Source organism: Osmerus mordax, chromosome 21 (assembly GCF_038355195.1).
Source record: "Osmerus mordax isolate fOsmMor3 chromosome 21, fOsmMor3.pri, whole genome shotgun sequence".
In the NCBI taxonomy this organism is placed as follows: Eukaryota; Metazoa; Chordata; class Actinopteri; order Osmeriformes; family Osmeridae; genus Osmerus; species Osmerus mordax.
The window spans coordinates 8,754,323-8,779,142 of NC_090070.1; the positions used below are offsets into that span (position 1 = coordinate 8,754,323).

Sequence of the window (24,820 nt, forward strand, 5' to 3'; positions counted from 1 at the left end):
TTTACACTGCGCTGACAAGCACAGCACACACAGAAAAGAGAAGTAAGGGAGCTTGTGTGTGTGTCTCCCTGACAGAGCGTGACTGGAAGCCTGAGGGAGAGGTAGAAAACTGTATCAGAGTTTTGTGGAAAGACTCCACGCAAGACCGACCCTGAGGATGTTTAAGAAAAAGGACAGTGACACACTGAAGGTGTCCGGCAAGATCAGCAAGTGAGTGTTCAGGGACCTGGAGTCTCATCACAGTCCTGTCTCGCTCTTCACTCCTGTTTCTCTCTCTCCTTCTCTTCCTGAACTCGGAACTGTGCCGTATTCCCTGTGAGGACTGTTGTTCTCTTTCTTTCAACTCAAAATCGCAAACTTCTGGGTTGGAGGCATTTGTGGTTAATGTGTATTCAGGCAAATCGATTAGTGTTTAGCCCTAAAGGTTACCGGATGCCTACCAAGGCTTTCACTGTGTGTCCTGAGCTCAAATTTGCTTTGTAAACATGGGTTAGCCTGGAACAGCATTTCTGAGGTCTGGGGCTCTCAAGAAATGTTTGTGTGTAAGCATAAATGTGGCTGTTTTAGGATTGTCAAGCCAACAATAATTCTTTGAAAGGTGACAGTAACTTGAGATTTGAAGGTGATCATTTTATCCATCTATTGGTTCATTTGACTATCTGTGTGTGTATGGTTGTTTGACTGTCACCGCAACATTCTTGGGAACCATAGTGGTGCACCAAGATTGTTAAACAACCAGAATACAGATAACATAAAACGTTTTCGCTTATCTTCTTTATCTAGCAATGCAGTTGAACCACAAAGAGAGAGATCGCTCAATTGAGAAATCTGTCGCCACCTCTGTCTATTTTTTTTTTATCTCCTGAGCGTACTGGCGTGGAACAAACACTATTTGGCACCAATATGTGTTTGTATTGGGGTAAGGGAGAGTGACTTTTATGAATGTGACAGCAGTGGATGAAACCTTTGTCTGGGCAAACGCGAAAGGCTATGGATTCCGATCGTTTAGTTTTACCTCAGGGTAAGACACGTCCTAACCTCTCACCCTCTACTAGTTAAAGAGAGTTTTAACAAGAGGGGGTCGGAGAGAGAACGAACAGATGTGAGGGTGGTGACCGATGTACAGCGTGACAATCGGGTCAGGGTAGGGCAGAAGGTGACTGAGACACATCCAGCTGGTTTCTCTGGGACGGCCTGCTCTCCTCCCATCGAGCCGTTGGGGCGTTAAATGGACTCGCCTGCGATGGCTTGACGATTCTCGTGTCTCACGCGATCAAAACATTTTGTACCATGATTGTACAGTGAAAGACGTCACGGACGATGGCGATTAAAGGAACGGTTGACAGTGTGAGTCACAGTTGTGCCACCATGTCAGATGCCAGCCATAGGGGCGTGGGTGACACCACGGCTCAACAGACCACAACACCTGCCGCCTCATGCTACCGGCTCATCCGTATGCCGATCACATCCCTTCTTTGTCTCGATCGTTTTTTAATTTGTTGTTCGTGACTTCACGCCATTGATATTAAATGGTTGTTGACTGTTTTAAAGCCATTTTTTCAATAACCGCTCAGAGGTTTTTGTTAGTTTTACGTTAGATGGACAACATTTCAAATCCCATGCTCCTATATGCTGATAGGCCAGTCCACCTCTACAGATACAGAACCCTCTAATGGGGGTACTCTTCTGGCACTCGTCAGTACTTAACAGCCAATCTTGGTTGATGAGTAGGTTAGATACTCCTCCATCATCTCTGTCGTCACTGTACTGACACACCTGTTCTGTCCCCTCCCCCTTCCACTGTGTCAAGAATGTGTGGATTTGCTCCATGGTGTGTGTGTGTGTGTTGTGATCCTACCTTCTCCTGCAGAGTTGGACGTAGTAGGGAGGCCCTTGTCACGGTCCCATCTCAGACACACACTCTCCTGCCCAGTCCCACAGAGACAAGGACAGGCAGGAGGACAAGGGACACAGGGGACAAGAAAGCATTCTACCTCATTCCCTTGTCACTCCCCTACAACCAAGCCCAAGGAACTCTCCAGATTTTTGGCATGCAATTTAATTAATCTATTCCTTGTCTAGTGCATGGACTGGAATGTGTGCGGTCTGGCCTTTGGCCTTTGCTAACTTTCCTTGTTGTGCGTAGAATGCAAGACGAGGGTATTTGAAGTGAAGTGTTTGTGAAGCTATGTGAAGAAGCTTGTGAATATATGCGGGATACCTAAAGATAGTGAAAGTGTGAGGAGAGAGTCTTTACGTGACTCTCACAATGTGTTGAAATAGGTCACTGAGTATCAGCTATGTGACAGTGGTCTATTGTTCATGCGTGCTCCAGTGTGTTCTGGACATCAAGAACAGGAACACATTGGTGCTTTGTCAAACATAAATAAAGTTACATTTATGCATTTAGCAGACGCTTTTATCCAAAGCGACTTCCAAGAGAGAGTTTTACAAAAGTGCATGGGTACCTGATCATAACAACGAGATAGTCCCAAACATTGCGGGTAGCCAAACATGAAGCATACATTGTGAAAACCAAGTCCCAAAGGGAAAACAATAAGAGCATGTAGTTAGACAAGTTACAATTAAACAGCAATAACCTCAAAAGTGCAAGAGTGTGCAAGTTAGATGTTCATACACTTAGAAACATAAATGTGATAGAAGAACAAATATTGAAAACAGCCCATTGACCGTTTACACAGACACTGTGCATGAGGAAATATTCAGATCTAAAAGACCTTGTTCTTCAGTAACTCAGTAGACTCTGAAACCCTACCAACCAGCAAGTCACAAAGAGGACAGTCAGTCAGTGGTTGAGGAATGACAGGCATTTTGGAAAGGGTGGGGTTAAGGAAGTGACCAACCCTAACGCCATTCTAGAATCCTCTAGAATGTTCTAGTTTGGGTGTAGTTGTTTTATTTGGTTTTGGTCCTCTAGGTAACAAAGTCATCTACAATTAAATTGTCAGGCTAGTGTGGTCATAACTTTGTTTGTCTTACAGGTATCCATCCTGAAAGTTTACTACTTTGACCAAGACCCTTTACTACTTTGACCAAGTCCTCAAAATCAGTGAAAGACAAACTTTTGTGACAGGCACCCTGTATTTTGTTTCCCCAAGGGTCTGTGTTCCTTGCTGAATGTCTGCATACAATTTTAACCGTGACCTTTAACCTCTGTTTAGGACACAAGCCAACAACTTGGCCTTGCTGGTGGCGCGGATGCAGAAGAATGCCGACCAGGTGGAAAAAGATGTACTCAAGGCCGAGGAGCTTCTTGCTATAGTGAGAAAAAAGAACACACGTACACAATTTCACACACGCACACACACAACCTTTTCCCATCTCACCTGTCTCCCTTCAAACCACCAGGACGCCGAGAATGAGAAGAAGGAGCTCGACTTTCAGCACCAGAAGGAGGTCTCAATCAAACTGGGAGAGGCGGAGGCCCTGCTGCAAAGCCTCTTCCTCGACGTGGACAAGGCCAAGAAATACAAACACCCACAAGGCAGCGAGATCGAGAGCGAGTGAGTGATGCGTCACACTGACGGAATGCTGCCATCTAAACTGCCACCTGCGACTCTTTGAGTTCCTCAACCACTTTGAAACGGAAGTGTGAATGAACTGAACGTTCCGAATGAACTGTGTTCCAGAGCTTTGAGCTAGTTTCCCTCATTGGCTTCATTCGCACAATGCTTTATTGTATAAACAACAACAAAAAGAACACAACATGTTATGTTAACAAAGCACATGTTCCTGGTGTTGCAGTGTGAGCCACCTCCATGAACGGTGGCTGAAGGACTGTACCTTCTACCGGGACGTGTACGAGCCCGTCAATGACGTAGAGCTGATGCCTAGGATCGACTGGGCTCCGGTTCTCAACCAGAAACAGGTGAGACCAGAAGCCCTGCTTCCCTGAGCCCTCTGTGTTGTCACTACACCAAACATGGGACACATCAAACGTTTGACCTCGACACGCCCAATAGTGCTATCTCTCACCTCACTTGACTGGTACACTTCTGTTCGCTGACGTCAAGTGCTGTAGCTCTTCCTTATCGTTGCAAAAAACACAAACCCGTCCTCTTCACCTGAACGCCTCCCATCGCCGGGAACCTCTGTGGTCCGTCCCGCGCTAACAGCGTCCGTGTGTGTTTGTTTGTCAGAGGGAGGTGAACTCGGAGGAGTACGGGCCCACCATGACAGACTTGAAGAAGCAGATCGCCTCTCACAACATCCTCCACAGGGAGATTGAGGCCTACAGCTCCCAGCTGAGCGCCAACTCCACCAGCACCAAGGTAACCTGTCAGCCTTAAGAGAAATGGATCGTTTACTTGTGTCAAATTCATGGTGGTGCCACTGCTGGTGAAGGTAGCCTTTCATAAAAAATCTGTAGCACTGGTTAAGTTATTTAGAATATTCACAAACCGTTTCTGTTTCCAGTGGTACTGGTCTTTTCATGTGAAATAAATCATGTATATCAAAGGCTAAATGTTTCTCTTTTCCAGGAGGAGTTTGTTGCCATTAAGAAACAATACACAAACCTTTTGGTAGGTTCTGATACGGCTTAAAGTAATTTTACTTTCCTTTTTAAACAGTATCGTTTTCAAAGCTGTTGACTGAGGTACAACCCTAACCTTTTGTTTTGAACTACTGCTTGCAGGACAACTCAAAATGGCGCAGCCACTACCTGAACAGCCTGTACGACTACATGCAGGGCTGCACCAGGGAACTGGCCTACCTGGAGGAAGAACAGGACAAGATCATGAAACAGGACTGGAGTGACCGAATGATTGACCCCCCGGACGTACGCAGGCAGTATGAGGTGAGGGGTCAGGGGTCATTGCAAGTGTAAAGTTGACGGGTCGGTCTAAAAGAAATATCAGGTAAAAAAGGGCAGTGATATTACTTGACAAACTCCTCTAAACACTTGTGGTGCTGCTGTACAGGGTAGACAACATGTACATACCCTAACTGACAGATCATTCGATTGGTACCTTTAGCTTATATATTTGTAATTCATTTCAATCAGAACTTCAAGAACAACAGCCTTCTGGCCCATGAGACTGAAGTGAACAGACTCCAGGATGACGGAGATCGCCTCGTTGAACTGAAGCACCCTGCCAGCGCCACCATTCAGGTATTGAACTCAATAAACCTTTTTTGGAAGGCCTCAAACCGACCTTCCATTCCATCACCTAAGTCCTCCTTAGAGTGTGTCCTCCACGGAGAACGTTGATGTGACTCCGATGGGTTGATATCCCTCTGAAGGCTCAGCGGGACGATTTGAGGAACGAGTGGCAGAAGTTCCTCAACCTGTGCATCTGCCAGGAGACTCACCTTGACAACGTGGAGGATTTCAAAAAGGTAAACAAGACGTCTGTCGCCTTCCCCGACCTTGATATCACTGACGGGGTGTTGTCATGGGGTAGATGTCCTCTAACGCTTGCTTCCTCCTGTCCTCCTGCAGTATCAGCTGGACACCGAGACCCTCTCCGAATCCCTGACCAAACTCAACGCCACCCTGGACCCCAAGACAGTCAGCAAAAATAGCAACTCTCAGATCCTGCTACAACTCGAGGTAATTCGATGGGGAATCGTAAAGCCCGTGGATTTGTAAAGCACCACCACAGAAATCCTTCCCTGGGAATTCATTAAGAGAACGTTTGGTTGTAAATCGAAGCCTTTGTTAACCTTTTTTTTTTTTTGGTCCTCTTGTCTTTTGTCCCTCAGGCAGAGGAGAGGTCAGTCCAGCGTGCAGAGCTGCTGCTGGCCGACCTGAGGAAGAGAAGCACCACCATCGCCCCCCTCAAGCTGCGCCGGGCTGCCCCCAGCAAGACCGTCACTGTAGAGTCCCTATGTGACTGGAACACGGACAAGGTGGACCATTATGACCTTTCACCTTTGACCTGAATTCCTACAACAAGTTTACTTGAAGCAGCCACGTCAGAGTTTATTGACCTGTATAGATGATTTCTCGGGGCATAATTTGCTATATTTTCGGTGAAAACAAAGCAGTGTAGAGACATTCTGCTATCAGAATAGCAGAATGTCAGGTGACCACTTGACCTGTGCTGTAGCCGTACTCTACACGATGGTGTTTCTGCATCTCTGTCATATGCGTTCTGTTTGGTTACTTGATTGATATTCTGTGTTTTGACCCTTGTGTTCTCATAGGCCGAAACTGCTCGTGGGGACAGGTTCACCCTGAAAACCAATACAGACAAGAACTGGGAAGTGGCGACCACCAGCGGGGCAACTAAAAACCTTCCAGGAGTCTGCTTCCTGATCCCACCACCAGACACAGACGCCATCAACCAAGTAGACCTGTGAGGGAATCCAAGATTTGAAGAACAGCTGCAGGATGTCACTCGCATCACTATGTGTGGGTCTACCGGTGTCATATTGCTTACAGTTGTGTGTGTGTGTGTGTGTGTGTGTGTGTGTACTCAGGCTTGGTGGCGAACTAGCGGACATTAAGAAAAAGAGAGCTTCTCTGCAGGCTTCACTGAAGAACCAAAACACAGAGTTATCCAGGCCCCAGCAAGCAGGTGAATATCCATCACTCATCGACACTACAAACCAACTGTTTCTCTTTCCTTTGACAACTTACTTTAATCTCCAGGCTTTACTGTATCTAAGGTTCACTTGACCACTGATGCCAATATGTATTTCCATATCACATAGTCCCATGTTCCACGACTGCGTTTACCACACTGCCTGACATTGTCATCCACCCCCTTGCAGTCCAAGTATCCTCTGCCCCCCCGAACCCCAAGGCTGTGGCCCTGGACAGCAAGCTGGACAAGCTGGATGGAGATCTGGCCCAGGCGGAGCAGGACATCCTCAGCCGCCTCAGGGCCCCGCTGGACCGCAACGACCCAGCTGCGGACATGGCCAACAGGCTGAAGGAACAGGAGGTGAGTGGGGGACATGGAAAGAGACAGAGATAAAGAGAGAGAGAGAGAGAGAGAGAGAGAGAGAGAGAAGAGGGAGGGAGAAAATGAGTGATAGAAAGAGAGAGGAGTGAGAAAGCGAGAGAGAGAGACAGAGACAGAGAGACAGAGAGACAGAGAGAGAGAGAGAAACTCTGACATCGCTACTTCAAATGCTTCCCCGATGATCTAGAACAGAACAAGTGTTTAACACATCAGAATTTGGACGTGTCACCTACTGAGCGAACCACCTCACCTGTCTTTTAGAAATCATCCGCTGCCCTGAAGGCTCTGGAGCAGCAGAAGATGGCAGCCCAGGCTGAGATGGAGCCTCTGCTCTCCAAGGAGTCAGCCGGGTCCACCTCCTCCGCCCTGCCACTCAAACTGAACGCTGCCAAGAACAAGCAGGATGGCATCGCTGCTCTCAATGACCTCTACACCAAGAAGTAAGCACGTGTTGCCTCCACGCATAGCAAAAGATTACACGCACACACGGTCACAAGTGCAAGTATTTCTTTGGTTGGGTCCAGTAGTTGGAATGTCAACTAACATTAGCACAGCTCCGAGGATGATTCGAGCCTTCTCTTTACTCTAGGGCAAAAGCATCTCTAAACTTAATGGGTCAGATCAAGAAAGTGGATGGCGTTGTGTCCGACTTGGAGAAGAACCTGAGTGCAGACGGTGCCATCCCTGATGCCCCTGACGCCATCCAGGCCCGCACCCTGGAGGTCCAGGTCAGCAACACAAAATCGCTCAACACAATTCTGTGTGTCAAAAATGGATGAAAGAATAACCACGACCACCTCAATGCGATTCGACTGAAGAGAGATGACACAGTTTCTTTACTCGAATCCAAGCCAGACTTCCCTAATATATTTACATTTAGTCATTTAGCAGACGCTCTTATCCAGAGCGACTTACAGTAAGTGCAGGGACATTCCCCCAGAGGCAAGTAGGGTGAAGTGCCTTGCCCAAGGACACAACGTAATTTTGCACGGCCAGGAATTGACTGATTAATAGCCCGATTCCATAACCACTCAGCCATCTGACTCCCCATATACCCACTGTGCCCCCTTTAGAGTCTACGTAAGAAGGCGGCAGGTTCTCAGGATGAGATGAAGAAGCTGGGACAGGACCTGGAGGCCACAGAGCAGTTGTGTAGTTCCCTCCAGCAGGGCTACCAAGAGTACTGCCCGGACATCCGCCAACAGGGAGCCCAGGTGAAACAGCTGCAGAACCGCTACGCTAACGTCAACAACCAGCTAAAGGAGAGGTGAGACGGCTGACATCGCACGCGTGACATCCTATTCACATTTATGTCAAACAGGCATGATTTCGTTTTTCGCAAAAATGACATGAGAGTATGTCCTCGCGATTTTGTTATTCATGTATTCTCTGTTGCATTTTCTTAGAGAGAACCTCTTGCAAGAGGCTGCGACTAAGAATCAGGAATTCCAGAGTGCAAACAAATCCCTGAGTTCCTTCCTGAACAGTCTGCCCAACAACAAGATCAGTCCGAGTGATGACCTATCACAGATCAACTCCAAGCAGAGCTCAGAGGAGGTGTGTTCAGTGAGGCTACATTTTGAAGTGGTTTATTATGTCGGGATTGTTTGAAATCACTAACCTGTTCCTTTATTGCAGAGGGTGATGGAAGACCTGACGAGGAAGGGAGATGACGTACACAGAGTGGTTGATCTGTCCCAGGACTTGCAGGATGTGCTTAATGTAAGCATTGTAGTTCGTACTGTGTTTGTACTGTAGAGTGCGAAGGATGCTGCTGTTCATTTACCACAATGTATATCTTAGTCATTTTTTTCAGATATACATGTATGTTAATAATAAGACTATTTTGCAGGAATATGAGGTTAATGCTGGTAAATACAACAGCACTCTCGCTGATAAGAGCACGAAAAACGCAGAGAAGCTTCCCTCCCCTACCCTTGCGGAAAGTGTGCAGAAACAGGTAACACAACGAAGCTAGGACTGAATCACTGGATTAACAAAAGTGAAATATCAGTAAAACGTCGAGATCTGAGGGGTTTGACTGTTCCTATTTCTATCTTACAGGAAAAAGCTTTAGTCAATTGCTACGCTGAAACAGCTGCTGAACGCAAACAACGCCTCAACCAAATGGCCCTCGCTAAGAACATGATTGTTCAGGTAAATTAAGCTCCACAATTTTACTTTAAATCCCATAAATTATGAATGAATCAAAAGTTATAAGACTCGTCCTACATTATACTCATTAATTTTTTGCAGAATGAAGAGACGGTCCAACAGGTAGCCCAGCAACAGGTGCATCTTGAAAGGCAACAAAAAAGCGTGGAGGAAATAGATACCCTGAACAAAGAGCTGGCTGAGGAACTGGATAGGTGCACTCATGCTGAGAACGACCTGAAAACCTTCAAGAGCAGAATGGTCTCTTTGAAGAGTCGTAGAGGGGTGGAGCGGATTGAGGAGAAGGAAGTTCTGCAATACTACCGTGACCCTAAATTAGAGGCCGAACTACTGGACATGCAGAACGAAATACACAAAGAGGCTCTGAAGCGCAGCAGTACTCAGGGTGAGGTTGAAGTGATCAACAAGAAAATCCTCACCCAAGGGGATTCCCTCAAAAATGCAGTGCCCAGATTGGTGACGAGAGAGGTGACCGAATTTGAGAGAGATCCTCAGTTGGATGTAGAGGCGGCCAAGTTGAAAGATGAAATATCCAAGATGAAGGATGAAGATAATGTGGTGCGTGAGGAAACCATTCAGATGAAGACAGAAGTCACTGTTCTTCAGGCAAAGAGGCCAACCATCAAGGAAAGAATTGTGAGAAAAGAGGTTGTGAAAGTGGAAAAGGATCCAGAGATGGTCAAAGCAGTGCAAACATTTTCTGTGGAAATCTCAGAAGAGGACAAAAAGATCAAGACGATCAATGACGAGATCTTCCAGACACGAAGCCAGATCAATGCACTGGAGAGAATCATTCCTACCATAGAGCCTAAGGTTGTGACCCGGGAGATAAAGAAGATTGAGCAAGACCCAGAGCTCATCAAGGAATCAAAGAAAGTACGTACGGAAATCGAGGAGGAAAAGGTTCAGAACAGCAGTCTCGCCAACGAGCTGAAATCACTCCAAAGTCGATACGCAGAGGTGCAGAATTTGAAACCCAAAGTGGAGGTCAAAGAAATCGTCAACGAGATCTACAGGATCGACCCGACCACAGAGGCCGAAATAACCCGCCTGAAGAAGAAACTGCTGGACGCCAGCAAACTGCGTTCCAACCTGGAGAAGGAGATCACTGTCGTCACAACTGATCGGAACACCCTACGTTCCCAGAAGCCCAAGGTCGAACTGAAGCAGGTCCTCAAGGAAGTGGTGAAAGAGGAGAGAAGCCCTGAGAACATCCGAGAGATCCAGAGGCTCAACGACCAGTTGAACACTCTGCACCACACTTACAACACTGTTTTGGATGAGCTGAGCCTTGCCAGAAAGGAAAGGGACCAGTGGAAGGCAGAGAAGTCAAAGGTGGAGACAAAGCTTGTGGCCAGAGAGGTCATCAAGTACGAGGACGACCCACTTTTGGAGAAAGAAGCTGACCGCCTCAGAAAGGAGGTTCGCGAAGAGACCCAACTGCGTCGCACCACAGAGGAGATGGTGTTCGACCTGCAGAACAAGTACCTTCTACTGGAGAGACAGAAGCCCGAGGAGAAAGTGGTAGTCCAGGAAGTGATGCGCCTACAGAAAGACCCCCGACAGAGGGTAGAGCATGACAAGCTTGGGACGACCCTGGACGAGGCAGTGAAATCTCGGCGGAAGGTAGAACTCGAAGTGCAGCAACTGAAAACCTTGCTGGAGGAGAAAGAGAGGCTCTTGAGAGAGAGCGACGAACGTCAGAAGAAGATTCAAGTGGAGTCGGAGCTGAAAGCGATCAAAGTGCGCATCAACGAGCTGGAGAACGCCCCGCCCCCTGTCGAGGAGAGCATCGTCATAGAGGAGGTGTTAAAGGTGGAGAGAGACCCCAAGCTGGAGAGAATGACCAACGGTCTTCGCTCGGACATGGATAAGGAAACCAACGACATCCTCCGTTATCAGAGAGACATCCGGAACCTCAACGTCAGGCTCGAACTTCTCCAGAGAGAGAAGGCCGGCGAGAGGACGGTGTATAAAGAGGTGGTCCGGGTCGAGAAGGACCAGGCTGTGGAGGCCGAGAGAGACCGTTTGAGAGATCAGGTCAACCAGGAGAAGTACGCCAGGAAAGATCTGGAAGAGCAAATCCGACGTCTCTCCGACAAACTAAACATCCTGCAGAGCACCAAGTCGAGTAGTTCACGAGAGGAGACCACTCTCGTTCTGCAGAGGGATGCCTTGCAGAGGGAGAAGGACGACATCAGCCGGGAGTTGAAGAAACTGGAGTCCGAGAGGCAGGACGTCAGCATTTCGTTCCAGCAGCAAACCAAAATGATGAGCGAGAGAAGCCAGGTGAACAGGCAGAAAAGCCTCAAGATGGAGTCCGACATGCACCGTCTGGAGAGAGAAATCCTAGATGAAAAAGACCAGATCCACTCGAGAAACATCACCATCAAAGAGCTTCAGACTGTCCTGGATAAGGAGGACAAAGCTGATACTCGGACAAGGGAGACAAACGTTTCAACGAAAATCACCATCTTGGATCCTGAGACAGGCAAGGATATGTCACCTTACGATGCTTACCTGCAGGGGCTGATTGACCGGACCCAGTACATCCACCTGCAAGAACTAGAATGTGATTGGGAAGAAATTACTTCCAAGGGACGTGATGGGGAAACCTCTGTGCTGCAGGACCGCAAGAGCGGCAAACAGTACTCCATCAAAAATGCCCTGAGGGATGGAAAGCTAACCCAAAGTGATCTGCAAAAATACAAAGATGGGAAAATGCCTATTTCAGAGTTTGCCCTGCTTGTGGCAGGCGAGAAAGAAAAACAGCCCCAATTCAACTCCATCACCCCAAAGGCCACATCCGCTCTGAACTCTGCTTCGCCCAAAAAGCCCTCCGCCGCCCAGGAAATCTATCCTATTGCTGGAATCATGGATACAAACACCAGCACCTGTTACACAATACGCAGTGCTGCGATGCGCCGGCTGATCGACTCCACCACTGCCCAGCGCCTGCTAGAAGCGCAGGCTGCCACAGGTGGCATCATTGATATCACCAACAATGAAAGATTCTCTGTCCACAAGGCTTCAGAAAGGGGCCTCATTGAGAGCAGTCAACTCCAAAGGCTTCTCAATGCCCAGAAGGCCTTCACTGGAATAGAAGACCCAATAACCAGGGAGTGTTTGTCAGTGGGAGAGGCTGTCCAGAAAGGCTGGATGCCCAAGGAGACCGCCATGCGTTACATGGAGGCCCAACACCTGACCGGAGGGCTGGTGGTGCCCAACACTGGACGAGTGGATATAGTGGAAGCAATCGGAGCCAAAATGATCGACAGCTCCATGATGAGAGAGCTACAGGCTGACACCAACTACGCCAAAGAGATTGTGGATCCGCTCACACACGAGAAGATCAGCTATAAGCAAGCCATGGCTCGTTGTAAGACAGACCCCCAGTCAGGCCTTTCTATGCTACCAGCTTCTTCCAAAGAGTCTGGCTACCCTTCCTATACTCCTCATCGATACTCTTATGGCAATTAGTAGATCTGTTTACAGCGTTTGGAGGGTACTCTTGTCTTTTGGGTGATTCATGTGAAGCTGGATTCTAAATGTATAAACGTTGTAATGATTATGATTGACTGTAAGTGTGACGATGTACATTTCTGTCTCAGGAAAATGTCTGCCAAATAGAGCAAAGCTCACTGTACACCGAGATGATTCGCTGCTGAGTTGCTTTTGTTTACTAAACTTGTATGAGGTGGGCAGATATATTTTTGAACTAATTTAAAAAAAACTTAGACATAATGATCACGTAGGTTACTTCTCTTATCCTTGATATTGTGGATATTGGGCCATGGTGCAATGCTATTAACCTTATTAACCTAATTTGTTTGTCTGTATCTAAATATACTCTAGGGCTTTCCCACTATGTTCAACTCGAGCCTTGTTTGACACTGTATCAATAATATATATTAAAGGTTAAATAAAATCACATTGTGTGTGGGTTTTCCATGTATAATGTGGTACATAATAATACTAGGGAAAAACCACATATACATCTTAGACTAAAATGCCACATGACAAGGAAAATTGTTATTCCTGAGAACGTGAAATTCATATCACTTATCACTCCTCTATGATCTATGACAGTAAAGCGATCCTTCATGACCCACTTTGTGTTCCAGTTCCAACATTCAGTAAATGCACTGTGAATGGTTCAGGAGGAAGAGAGTGTGGTTCCTGAACTGATATCGAATGACAAACACTGTTATGGTCCTGCCGTTCATCTGAACAATGTGCTTGTATTTTGAGGTCTTTATAAAACACACTGATATTCAAGTCATATTGTTTATTATTCATGATAGGAGATCAACATAATTACTTTAACTTGTCATGCCTCTTAACATCACCACTCAGTATGTTCACTGCATAGCTCTTTGATGGATGTTATTAAAAACATGTAACAGTCATTTTGTAAATGTTATCGTATAATACAAGGATAACACTTGATGTCAGAAAATAAACGATCCATCCATCAGTTTTAAGTAACAGAGAGAGCCAAGTCATTAGATGGTGAAGCCACCAAGATGTACAGTCTGTTTTCATCTCCGTGGATGAGGCTCAGATCAGGGTGGAGCATTTGTGTGAGCATTAGATTCATTGTCCCTTCTTTCAGTGAAGTAGGTCCTCTGTACGTCGATGGCCCTCTGTAGAAGGGCAAGGTTCACCCCGTCAACACAGTTCAGAACACGGGCTCGGACCATAACGACACCATCTGTTGTGTTGATCGAGAAAGATAATAAGCTAAATATGTTGAATAAACATTCACAGTCATACACGTTTTCCAAAGTTGTGTCCATTGATAGATTTAGTAACAGTAAGGGCTTATCTTTACCCTCTGCATTTTCTATCTCTCCGAGAACTATGTACTGAGCTCCAATTATGGAGTCGAAGGGCTCCACAAATGTAGTTTGGACAACAAGATGGTGCTGTTTTGAGCCATGCTGAGCCGATAGCGTTGCCTTTGATTCTTCTGGTTGGTAACATACCAACCTGGAAAATAAAAACGATGTAGTGAATGATGACAGGGCGCAATCAAATGAAATAGCCTGCCATGGACGCACTCAGAAGATCTCATCTCACCTGCCAAATGTTCGTACTGAGTCTCCCTCTTTCACTACACCAGACTGGATCTCCCAAGGAAAACGAAAGATTGCAGCAGCAGGCAGCATCTCTCGCCCGAGGACGGTCAAAAGTGGCAAGCGAGTGCTGGATTATTTTTGTTCCTTCACTTTACAGGAACTTAAATGATGGCGGCAGTAGCGTCAATACTATATCATGTGATTTTTGAACCCGCCCTCTTGGCCAGCAAGGAAGTGGGTACAGTTTTGTCATCATAAGTACAGCCAGGCCTAAGCTAGCGTTAGTTGCGACGTTGTAGGATACACTTATGTACGCGTAGATCATTGACTGCATGATACGTTCACCTTCGGCAGTGTTAGCCTAATCAAGTCAGCCATGAATCCAGACATACGTAAAGAACGGGAAAATGCAACTTTTAACGTCGAGATACTCACGTCTATCCTGGACGGCAGTCCTGAAAAGACCCGAAGGAGGAGAGAAATTGGTGAGTTTTCAGGCACCTGCTCCTGCTAATCAGTGTAGGCTAGAGAGCTAGCTCTAATAACAATGAGCAAGTGCGTACTGTTATGAAACTTTCAGTTACTGAATATCAGCGATGCAGTTAGCTAGAGCTAGCTACCCAGCTATTACTATGTTGCTTTGTTAACATTGTAGTCAACATTGTAGTCTGTAAACACATGCTTGGCTAGATGGTTTGTTAGCTACGCTACAACAAACCATAACGTTCTGTAGACTTTATCTAGCCCACTTTAACCAAAAGCTAACGGTAACTAGCAAAGTAACACATCAGTGTCACACACATGGAATGAAAGCAACGCAGCTTTCCTGGAAGTCCTATGCAGTGAAATAAGCTTAGCTTAGTGATTTCTTTGGTCATATTGTTTCTGATTTCTGGAAATGTTTAACAATAGTAAACTTGCAAGTTGGACCACTTTCTGTAGCTATTAAGTGCTTACGGTACTAGCACATGTTTCTGTATGTGTTATTAATGACCAATTAGATGTAGTTAATATTAGGATGTACTTATCTAGCAATGAAATTCTCCAAAAATGTATCTAGTCTCTTGCCAAGCAATAATTGTAACAGACTAAGTCAGCATAGACCTCAATTGTTTTCAGATGTAACCTAATGCCTACCAGACCTACAGCAGACTATGGGCTTCTTTGCATACTTCTGTTACAGAGACACTGGTGATGAACGACCCAGACTTTCAGCATGAAGACCTGAACTTCCTGTCCAGGAGCGAGCGATATGACGCGGCGGTGAAGAAGAGCGCTCAGATGATACTGAAGCTACGAGAGTATGGCATCTCCGACCCGGAGGAGATCTACTGCTACAAGAGGTGAGACGAGGCAGAACGGGCTGGATGGACAGCCAATAACGAGGGGGAGTGGTCATTTGTAGCTATTGATGAACAACATCTGTCACATTATCATCCACTTTTATTGATTTGTTCATGGATCTCATTCAAAGGTTCTGGTTTCAAAATGACATGGTGTGGTGGGATCCGTAAGATGCTGTGGTACTTTCAACTGTCAAACACTTGTCAAAACATTTCACCTGGTTTACAATTTAGCTCTCCCAATATCCCATGTCAATGTCCACCATGTCATGATAATAAGTCAAACATTGCCTTGTCATATTACAAGGAATTCAGTATGTCTTTGATGTTACTTATCACACAATTTATCTATTTTCAACCAATGGAAATGCAGTATAATAGCTAGTACAATAACCTGCAGCAGTGCAGTGACCTGCAGTAAGTGAGATTGTTGAGGCCTATGGGGCGTACTCTTGACACTGCCATGCAGCTGTTGAGTCACGGAGGGCACTGCAGGACGCTGCCTTCTCTCCAAGTGGAGCAAAGGTGAAAACGGAAGGTAAACCGGGCCAAAGGGCGACCCAGGCTGCATCTCATTTAGCAATTAGCATCCCCACCGAAATGAATACAGAACGTGTCCACAGGTAAACTGACTCTTCCTCCAGGCTCCAGTTTGTACCTACAGCCAGGTGTCTGCCCTGGTCAGTTTTGTCATTCCTGTCTGTACCCCCCTCTCCCCTCAGCGTGGCACGGAGCCACTACCAAGAGGCCCTGGGGCTGCACTTTGTCATGTTCTTGCCCACCCTGTATTCCCAGTGTGACCCACAGCAGCTCCAGAAGTGGGTCCCCTTGGCTGAGTCATTCAAGGTCCTGGGCACCTACGCCCAGACAGAGATGGGCCACGGTCAGTCAGTCAGCCCCTCCCAGGGAAACCCTCTACTGAACGACTGTCTTACTTTACACCGCACCCCTCGCCTAGGTTTATAGAACCACAGCCATTGATATGTTTGATATAATACTGGGGTGTAGGTGGCGTTGGAAGGAACTCCTTTGAGTGGATGTTTTCATACATGATTGTGTTTAGTCCATGAGGTGGTCAGTGTGTGTCTCTTAGAGGTGTTTGACGGATCACAGTGGTTGGAATTCCCTTGTAGGGAAAACCGCAAACCTCTTCGTATTCGATGAGTCGTCGTTTGACTTTTGAACGGAACATCTAGTGTCTGCAAGGTGGCTTGATAGCCACATCATTCTGTTTATCGAGTCACACAAACGGCCCGCGCTGCTATCTAAGAATGAATAGAAAGCCAAAACAAGCTCCTCCTCTGAAAGAAAAGAGTTCTCAAGGAGACGGAATCAGACACGTCTCAAAGAGCCTCCTTGTCTAGTCTGTTTTCTTCCCTTCCCGTGCTTTCTCACGCTTCTCCTCTTTTCTCTCTGGAAGTTTCTAGCGTCCAGGAGCTTTGTCGTCCAATCACCTCTTGATTCTCCCTCCCTGTTACTCCATATGTCTCCATATCTTCCGTAGACTCCCTCTTTTACAAATGATTAACCTAACCTCTGCAGAGGGGTCATGTGTTCTGTGAACACAGACACTGGTAGGTTTTTATTTATCTTCATAGTTTAAAGTGACATCTGACTGTCACCAAGGTTGCTTAGCCGGCCTAAAACCGATAAACATGTCTCTCGCCTTTTTGTCATTGACACAGCGTTGAAATCATTATCTATTGCAACCTGTCTCATGGGATAGAATATAATGTTTGTGCTATTTTGTGAGGTTTTGTAACATATGTAGTGCGTAATACTGTTGGTTTTATTATCAGACAATATGGCACTGGTGGTTAGTATTTGTAGAGTGGGTCTGGTTCAGCACAGTCCATATAGCAGCTTGTTACCCTCACCTAAAATGCCTAAACCTGTCCCATATTAACAGCCACGTGGCTTTTAGTACTTAAGTCATTGCCCTAATTAGCAATGACTTCAAGCAATGAATCGTTTAACTTGTAAAGCCTGGAATCTGAAGATGTTGGAACGCTGAGTCATTTGCTTGTTTGAGAATACAAATGAAATAATAATCTTTTCTTGATTCAAGGTTCCAAAAAGAGTTTTCGAAATCAGCACCTAGCAATTAATTTGCATGACTATCTCAACTGTGTTTTTGTATGTTTCTCTTTTCTCTCCTTGCTGCGTGTTTACTCGCCCCTTCATCTGTCACTCTCAATGCCCCCCCCCCCCCCCCTTCTTTAACACTTCTCCCAAATGTCAAACATGTTCTGTGATACTCGATGGGGTGGGGCTTGAACCTCGAACCCTGGCTCTACCTTCTCCGTGCATGGCCTCTCCAAACTCCCTCATTCCCTCCATCCCTCCTCTCTGCCGCCCCCCCCCCCCCCCCCCCCCCCCGCTGCCCCAGCTGCGTGCACCGCGGGCGCCCCGAGCCCCTGGACCTCCACCTGGGGATGTTCCTGCCCACGCTGCTCAACCAGGCCACGCCCGAGCAGATGGACGCCCTCTTCATGCCCGCCTGGAACCTGGAGATCATCGGCACCTACGCGCAGACGGAGATCGGGCACGGTATGAAGAACGTGGCTTTCACACACACCCCCCCCCCCCCCCTTTAAAGATCCCTACTGGAACCCAAATCTTGCTGCTGTCTTTTGAAAGTGGGTTAGATTCCGTTTAGGGTTAAATTAGGGTTAAGCTTGAACTCATTTGACTAAAAGAGTTCAAATATCTTGCAAACGCTTTGCGAGTGTGGCTGTAGAGCTTTGCATTCCCGTCAAACTGGAACGCGCCTCTCCTCCTGGCTCTCACGCTATGTGGCTGCAAGCCATGGTGAACGTGCACGCTCGCCCGCACAGCCCTCAGAGGCCTCCTTCCCCTAAAGGGAGCCCATGACCCTTCCACACGCCCCCCTATTGTCCTCTCCCCCCGAGGAGAAGTTCTAAAACGGTCCTGGCGGCCATTTTGACCCACAAAAACCTCTTTGCTGCGTGGGCCCCGCACATTCCATGCATAACAACGAGAGTTTGTGTCGGGGTTTTCGATAGGCTTGGTTGTTGTTATTTGGAGATCTGTCAAACACCTTCAAGAGCTCACACTCCATGTTCTGCCACAGTGTTATACTTTCTTCGTGGCTGTTTAGTCCTACTATGTAGTGTAGTCCCGATCCATCCAATAGCCAGTACTTTTCCCAATGCTGCGAAATATAATGCCTTGAACGTCTATGGTACCTCAGTGATAACATGCATAACTTGTGTTTTTTTTCTGTGTGTGTTTGGCTGTTCCATCGTGTGTCTCCTGTCGCCTAGGCACCCACCTCCGCGGGCTGGAGACCACGGCGACCTACGACCCCGCCACCCAGGAGTTTGTCATGAACAGCCCCACTGTCACCTCCATCAAGTGGTGGCCCGGCGGACGTAAGCGCGCGTGCCGATCTTCCGTCACCTGGAATGCCACAGACGTCGTGCTTTCATTTTTGGAAATGTGAACCGTGAATACAACGGCGTAGGGTGTTACTGACACACAATATCTATGGGGTTCCTCTTTTTATGTTCTCTCTCTCTCCCCCTCTCCCTCCCCACCTCTCCTTCTCTCTCAATACCTCTCTCAGTGGGTAAGACGTCCAACCACGCCATAGTGCTGGCCCAGCTTCACACCCAGGGCAAGAGCCACGGCCTGCATGCGTTCATCGTGGCCATCCGCAGCATGGGCACCCACATGCCCCTGCCAGGTACACCCTCTCAGCCTGCGTCTGTGAGTCGGCGTGGATGAATATCTCTGGCCCCGTCTGTATGTGACTCTGGGTATACTGTTCTCTCTCTCTCTATCTCTCGCGCTCGCTCTCTCTACCTCTCGCGCTCGCTCTCTCTACCTCTCGCTACCTCTCTCTCTCTCTCTCTCTCTCTCTCTCTACCTCTCGCGCTCGCTCTCTCTACCTCTCGCGCTCGCTCTCTCTACCTCTCTCTCTCTCTCTCTCTCTCTCTCTCTCTCTCTCTCTCTCTCTCTCTAACTCTATACCTCTCTCTCTCTACCTTTCTCTCTCTACCTCTTTCTCTACCTCTCTCTCTACCTCTCTACCGCTTTCTCTCTCCACCTCTCTCTCTCTCTACCTCTCTACCGCTTTCTCTCTCTACCTCTCTCTCTCTACCTTTCTCTCTCTACCTCTTTCTCTACCTCTCTCTCTACCTCTCTACCGCTTTCTCTCTCCACCTCTCTCTCTCTCTACCTCTCTACCGCTTTCTCTCTCTACCTCTCTCTCTCTACCTCTCTCTCTCGCTTGTCTCTCCCAGGTGTTGTGGTCGGCGACATCGGACCCAAGTTCGGCTTCGACGAGGTCGACAACGGCTACCTGAAGCTGGAGAACGTGCGGATCCCTCGGGAGAACATGCTGATGAAATTTGCCAAGGTGGGGCCACCGTGGTGTTCCCGATCAACCACTTCGCCGGGACACTGGGGGGGGGGAATCCAGCACGAGTTCTCGTATTCTTGCGATGCTGCGTGTGTGCGCGCCATATTTTGTGAGCGGTTTGAGTTGCGTTGCTCCGCCCAGACCGGCTGAGTGTGTGTGTGTCCCCTCCCCCGCCACCAGGTGGAGCCAGACGGTACGTACGTGAAGCCCCCCAGCTCCAAGCTGACGTACGGCACCATGGTCTTCATCCGCTCCATGATCGTGGGCGAGTCGTCCCGCGCCCTCTCCAAGGCCTGCACCATCGCCGTGCGCTACAGCGTGGTCCGACACCAGTCGGAGATCCGCGCGGGGTAAGCGACGCGAGGGGGGGGCAGCACAGCACACGCACTTTCATTCATGCACACTGACCACAGAGGGATGCATTCATGAGGAAATGTATGCACGCACACAGACAATAGGTACAAACACGCATACACCAGCCTCTGTTCGCCATCACAAAAGCCCCAGGCATGAAAAAGGCTTTTTTATGTTTTATCTGTGTGCGTCCATCCTCCCTCACCCCATCTCCCCCTCCCCTCCTCCCCCCAGGGACCCAGAGCCCCAGATCCTGGACTACCAGACCCAGCAGCACAAGCTGTTGCCTCTGCTGGCCACGGCCTACGCCTTCCACTTCGTGGGCCAGTACATGAACCAGACGTACCACCGCATCACTGGGGACATCAGCCACGGGGACTTCAGTGAGCTGCCCGAGGTAACCCCTCACCGCCCGCCCTCCCCTCCTGTAACCGAGGCTGTCCAGGCGCCAGGAACACCTGTACTAACAGGTTCAGAACCCCTGCCCTCCTGTAACCGAGGCTGTCCAGGCGCCAGGAACACCTGTACTAACGGGTTCAGAACCCCTGCCCTCCTGTAACCGAGGCTGTCCAGGTGCCAGGTACACCTGTACTAACGGGTTCAGAACCCCTCCCCTCCTGTAACCGAAGCTGTCCAGGTGCCAGGAGCACCTTTACTAACGGGTTCAGAACCCCTCCCCTCCTGTAACCGAAGCTGTCCAGGTGCCAGGAGCACCTTTACTAACGGGGTTCAGAACCGAATGACTTCACACAGCTACTTTCCTCAAAGTCTATATGCTGTGATAGTGTAATGTAGTGACCTAACCCTCCCCTCCCCCCCAGCTCCACGCCCTCTCCGCGGGCCTCAAGGCCTTCACCACGTGGACGGCCAACGCGGGCATCGAGGTGTGCCGCATGTCGTGTGGCGGCCACGGCTACTCGCGCAGCAGCGGCCTGCCGGACATCTACGTCACCTTCACCCCCACCTGCACCTACGAGGGGGAGAACACCGTCATGATGCTGCAGACCGCCAGGTACACGCGCCGGGTTCTATCTCACACACGCATGTCTCTCTCTCTCTCTCTCTCTCTCTCTCTCCCCCCATCTCACACACACACACGTCTCTCTCCATCTCTCACACACACATTCCTATGTCAGTGAACCACGATCCCTTCGATGTAATTGGACACCCAATACTTGCTCAGTGTCTAATGCTGAAAAAACCATAAAATTGGACTGCTTGTTAGCAGTTGTCATTTTCGCTGGAATGCAGAGTCAAAAGTACCTGTTATGAATGACTAAGAGTGAAACCCACAGCGGCAATGGTGTGAGACCGCAGCAGCTGAACGAGAATGTATTCAGGTCAAACAGGGCCTTTCTGACAACAGCCCCAGTTTAATGGACTTTAATGACAAGGGAACCAAAAAAAACACACTTAACACGACTATCCCGTCAGTGTTCATGTCCCAGTGAGTTTAGGCCTGCAAACATGTGCATCGGACTGTTCTTGCAAGTACAGCCATTTGGATACGTGGAGTGTGTCTTTTATACTGTGTGTGTGTGAGCGTGTGTTTACACTGTGTGTGTGTGTGTTTACACTGTGTGTGTGTGTGTGTGTGTGAGCGTGTGTTTACACTGTGTGTGTGTGTGTGTGTGTGTGTACACACAGGTACTTGATGAAGTGCTACCGGCAGGCGCGGGGGGGCCAACAGCTGAGCGGCATCGTGTCCTACCTCAACGAATCAGAGCGCAGGGTGCAGCCCCAGTCCGTGTCGGCCCGCCCCACCGTGGTCGACATCAACGACCTGGCCAGCCTGGTGGAGGTGTACAAGCTGCGGGCCGCCAAGTAAGATGGATGGGAGGGGAGGGGGGAGAGAGGGGGGAGAGAGGGGGGAGAGAGGGGGGAGAGAGGGGGGAGAGAGAGGGGAGCAGGTTGTAAGGGTTGAGGGGAAGTGAAGAGGAAACAATGGAGAGATTAGGAAGTGAGGGGGTTGAAGATCGAATGAGAGGTAACTCAGTATGTTATGCTGGACTCACTGGTGTGTGTGGTGTGTGTGTGTAGGTTGGTGGAGCTGGCAGCTAAGAGTATCCAGCAGGAGCTGCAGCAGAGGAGGAGTCAGGAGGATGCCTGGAACCGCAGCTCCATAGACCTGGTCAGAGCCTCAGACGTAAGTCCATGTCCAGGAACTTTCTCTCTCTGTCACTCTGCTCTCTCTCTCTCTCTCTCTCTCTCTCTCCCCCCTACCCCCCTTCTCTCACTCGGTCTCCCCTCCTTATCTCTCCCCCCCCCCCTTGCTGTCTAACTCTCTTTCTCCTCTGTCTCTCTCTCTCCTCCCCTCCTGTCTAACTCTCTTTCTTTCTCCTCTGTCTCTCTCTCTCCTCCCCTCCTGTCTAACTCTCTTTCTCCTCTGTCTCTCTCGCTCCTCCCCTCCTGTCTAACTCTCTTTCTCCTCTGTCTCTCTCTCTCCTCCCCTCTCCCAGGCCCACTGTCACTATGTGGTGGTGAAGCTGTTTGCAGCCAAGCTGGGGGAGATCGGGGACACCGGCGTGCACTCGGTCCTCAGCAGCCTGGCTCTGCTGTACGCCCTGCACGGCATCACCCTGCACTCCGGGGACTTCCTGCAGGTAACCGTGGCAACCCCCCCTCCCCCTCCTCCCCCCGGCACACATGCCTCTCTGCGGAGGTGACATTTCCCCCCCCCCCCCCCACCTCCAGGCGGACCTGCTGAGCGTGCCCCAGGTGAACCAGGCGAACCAGCGTGTGAAGGAGCTGCTGGCCCAGCTGAGGCCCAACGCCGTGGCGCTGGTGGACGCCTACGACTACCGCGACCAGATGCTCAACTCGGTCCTGGGACGCTACGACGGCCAGGTCTACGAGAACATGTTCGAGTGGGCCCGCAGGTCGCCGCTCAACCGCACCGAGGTGAGGACACCACGGGGTCAGGGTGGGGTCAGCCAGGGATACAAGGGGGGTAGCAACAAAGAATTCCTGTTTCGGTTGAAGGGAGTGGAATTTAGGGAAGCTCTAGTTGTCAGTGTCAGAGACGGCAACAGTAAACCCAGGTGATGGAAGGCCAGTCTTGAACAGGAGAAACCAAATCAGAATTGACCTGAGGAATGTGCGCTAACAAGTTTTTTTTTTTTTTGTCTTTCACGTCTTCCCTTAGGTTCATGATTCGTACCACAAATACCTGAAGCCCCTGCAGTCTAAGTTGTGAGCTGACCTCTCAACCCTGACCCCCGGCAATGACCTGACCTCCACCTGAGGAGTGGGAAGTAGTCTAACAGTCGACTAACTCAACAATGGAAATCAAAATACTCTCGGTAATCAGTTATTCTTCTGGATGAAATCCTTTCTAATTCTACTTTTTCAAGTGGATCTTTGCCACACTGTCCTGCAGGTGCATTGAGAACACGAGTCGACAGGAAGGTGTGTGAAAAAGCATAAGGGTTCCTCCATTCTTATTCTTAACCAATAATCAATCCTTGTCATCTAATCACGCTGTTTGAAATCATGAATATTACTGTATAAATCTCTCAGATGCTGAGAATTTGTATAATCCGTTAGAACTCTGGGTAAGAGTGAATCATTAAAGAAGTGACCGTATTGGATCCCAATTTTAAGGATTGGCTGCTAAGAGTTCCCTTGTATTAACACTATGATAGAAGCATAGTGAACAGTAATGAAAGTAATTAAGATACATTTTGTACGTATGTGTCAGAGAGTGAGTGAGAGTGTGAGAAGTTGGTAAAAAAAGAAAATGTTTTAGAGAAACTTCTTCTGGTGGTGTTACCGGTACTGTCCATGCAATATGCACAACAGTGACATTGGTTGTGGTAAATAAAGAGGCCTTTTTGTTCTTCTACTCGTACAACCACTAATGTATGCCTGAGGATTGCCCTGCAATGTGGGATTTGAATGGCATTCAGGAATAGGCGACGTACATTAAGATGGCCCGATGATGCTTTAAGAGGATTCAGAATAAGTAGGAATCGTGTCCAAAAAAGAGTTGTATTTTATAACTTTTCATTGACTCTGATAATTGACACTTTTTTCCCCAGTTACAACATCTTGGTTACCTGGGTGAAGTTCAACACAATCAGTGATTGTTTCGGTGTAAATCTTATGTGCCTGAGGAACTTGCCTTGAACTTGGAATACAGACATTAACATAATGTTCTCTCACAGTTCCTTTACTTTACTTTCCATCCTTGTTGACATAACCCTTCTATGGATCATATGAACTGATGTTTTACAGATATAGTAGGATTTATATGACTGAACCATTTTTTGTTTCTTTGTACTCATTTGACCTCATGTAATGTATACAATTCCTTATGAAGTGATTTTGTCAATTGATGATTTGTAATTGCTTGGAAGTCATTGCTGTAAGATGATCTTGTAGTTAATAAAATATGAAATATGATTATGCTTATGATGTTGGTTTATCCTTATGTTTGGAGTGTATTATGATGTAACCACTAGATGGCCTAATTAAGTCAAAGACAGACTTGCAGGGTCAAGTTTATTGCCTAATTTTACAGTAACCTATCCGGATTTTTTTTGT

General features: G+C 48.1%; 3 protein-coding genes across 6 annotated transcripts; 2 read left to right on the forward strand and 1 right to left on the reverse strand.

The window, feature by feature from the left end:
- On the forward strand, positions 1-13,388 carry evpla (envoplakin a). The gene is made up of 22 exons (XM_067259737.1): positions 1-210; positions 3,183-3,282; positions 3,370-3,524; positions 3,766-3,889; positions 4,161-4,292; positions 4,503-4,544; positions 4,658-4,819; positions 5,027-5,134; positions 5,266-5,361; positions 5,465-5,575; positions 5,728-5,874; positions 6,172-6,323; positions 6,448-6,545; positions 6,742-6,914; positions 7,197-7,375; positions 7,525-7,663; positions 8,009-8,202; positions 8,342-8,492; positions 8,574-8,657; positions 8,788-8,895; positions 9,000-9,092; positions 9,192-13,388. Exons 1-22 carry the CDS (start codon positions 158-160, stop codon positions 12,588-12,590), a joined length of 6,000 nt encoding a protein of 1,999 aa, XP_067115838.1. The 5' UTR covers positions 1-157; the 3' UTR covers positions 12,591-13,388.
- ten1 (TEN1 subunit of CST complex) lies at positions 13,384-14,383 on the reverse strand. The gene is made up of 3 exons (XM_067259741.1): positions 14,193-14,383; positions 13,945-14,102; positions 13,384-13,824 (listed from the first exon to the last, which is right to left on the reverse strand). The coding sequence occupies exons 1-3, from the start codon at positions 14,279-14,281 to the stop codon at positions 13,676-13,678; spliced, it is 396 nt and encodes a 131-aa protein (XP_067115842.1). The 5' UTR covers positions 14,282-14,383; the 3' UTR covers positions 13,384-13,675.
- A 73-nt stretch (positions 14,384-14,456) lies between these two features.
- On the forward strand, positions 14,457-24,673 carry acox1 (acyl-CoA oxidase 1, palmitoyl). Of its 4 annotated transcripts, XR_010879314.1 has the most exons (15): positions 14,457-14,676; positions 15,375-15,534; positions 17,924-18,084; positions 18,822-18,929; positions 19,124-19,243; positions 19,803-19,918; positions 20,102-20,271; positions 20,510-20,672; positions 21,097-21,287; positions 21,923-22,099; positions 22,316-22,421; positions 22,735-22,878; positions 22,970-23,176; positions 23,421-23,577; positions 24,316-24,673. XR_010879314.1 is itself a non-coding variant. In XM_067259739.1 (14 exons), exons 1-14 carry the CDS (start codon positions 14,568-14,570, stop codon positions 23,469-23,471), a joined length of 1,983 nt encoding a protein of 660 aa, XP_067115840.1. In that variant the 5' UTR covers positions 14,457-14,567; the 3' UTR covers positions 23,472-24,673. The 4 variants fall into 4 exon arrangements, 3 of the variants coding, with proteins under 3 accessions (XP_067115840.1, XP_067115839.1, XP_067115841.1); XM_067259739.1 differs by lacking the exon at positions 17,924-18,084 and adding an exon at positions 16,257-16,417 and having other exon boundaries at positions 23,421-24,673; XM_067259738.1 differs by having other exon boundaries at positions 23,421-24,673.
- Positions 24,674-24,820: the final 147 nt, after the last annotated feature.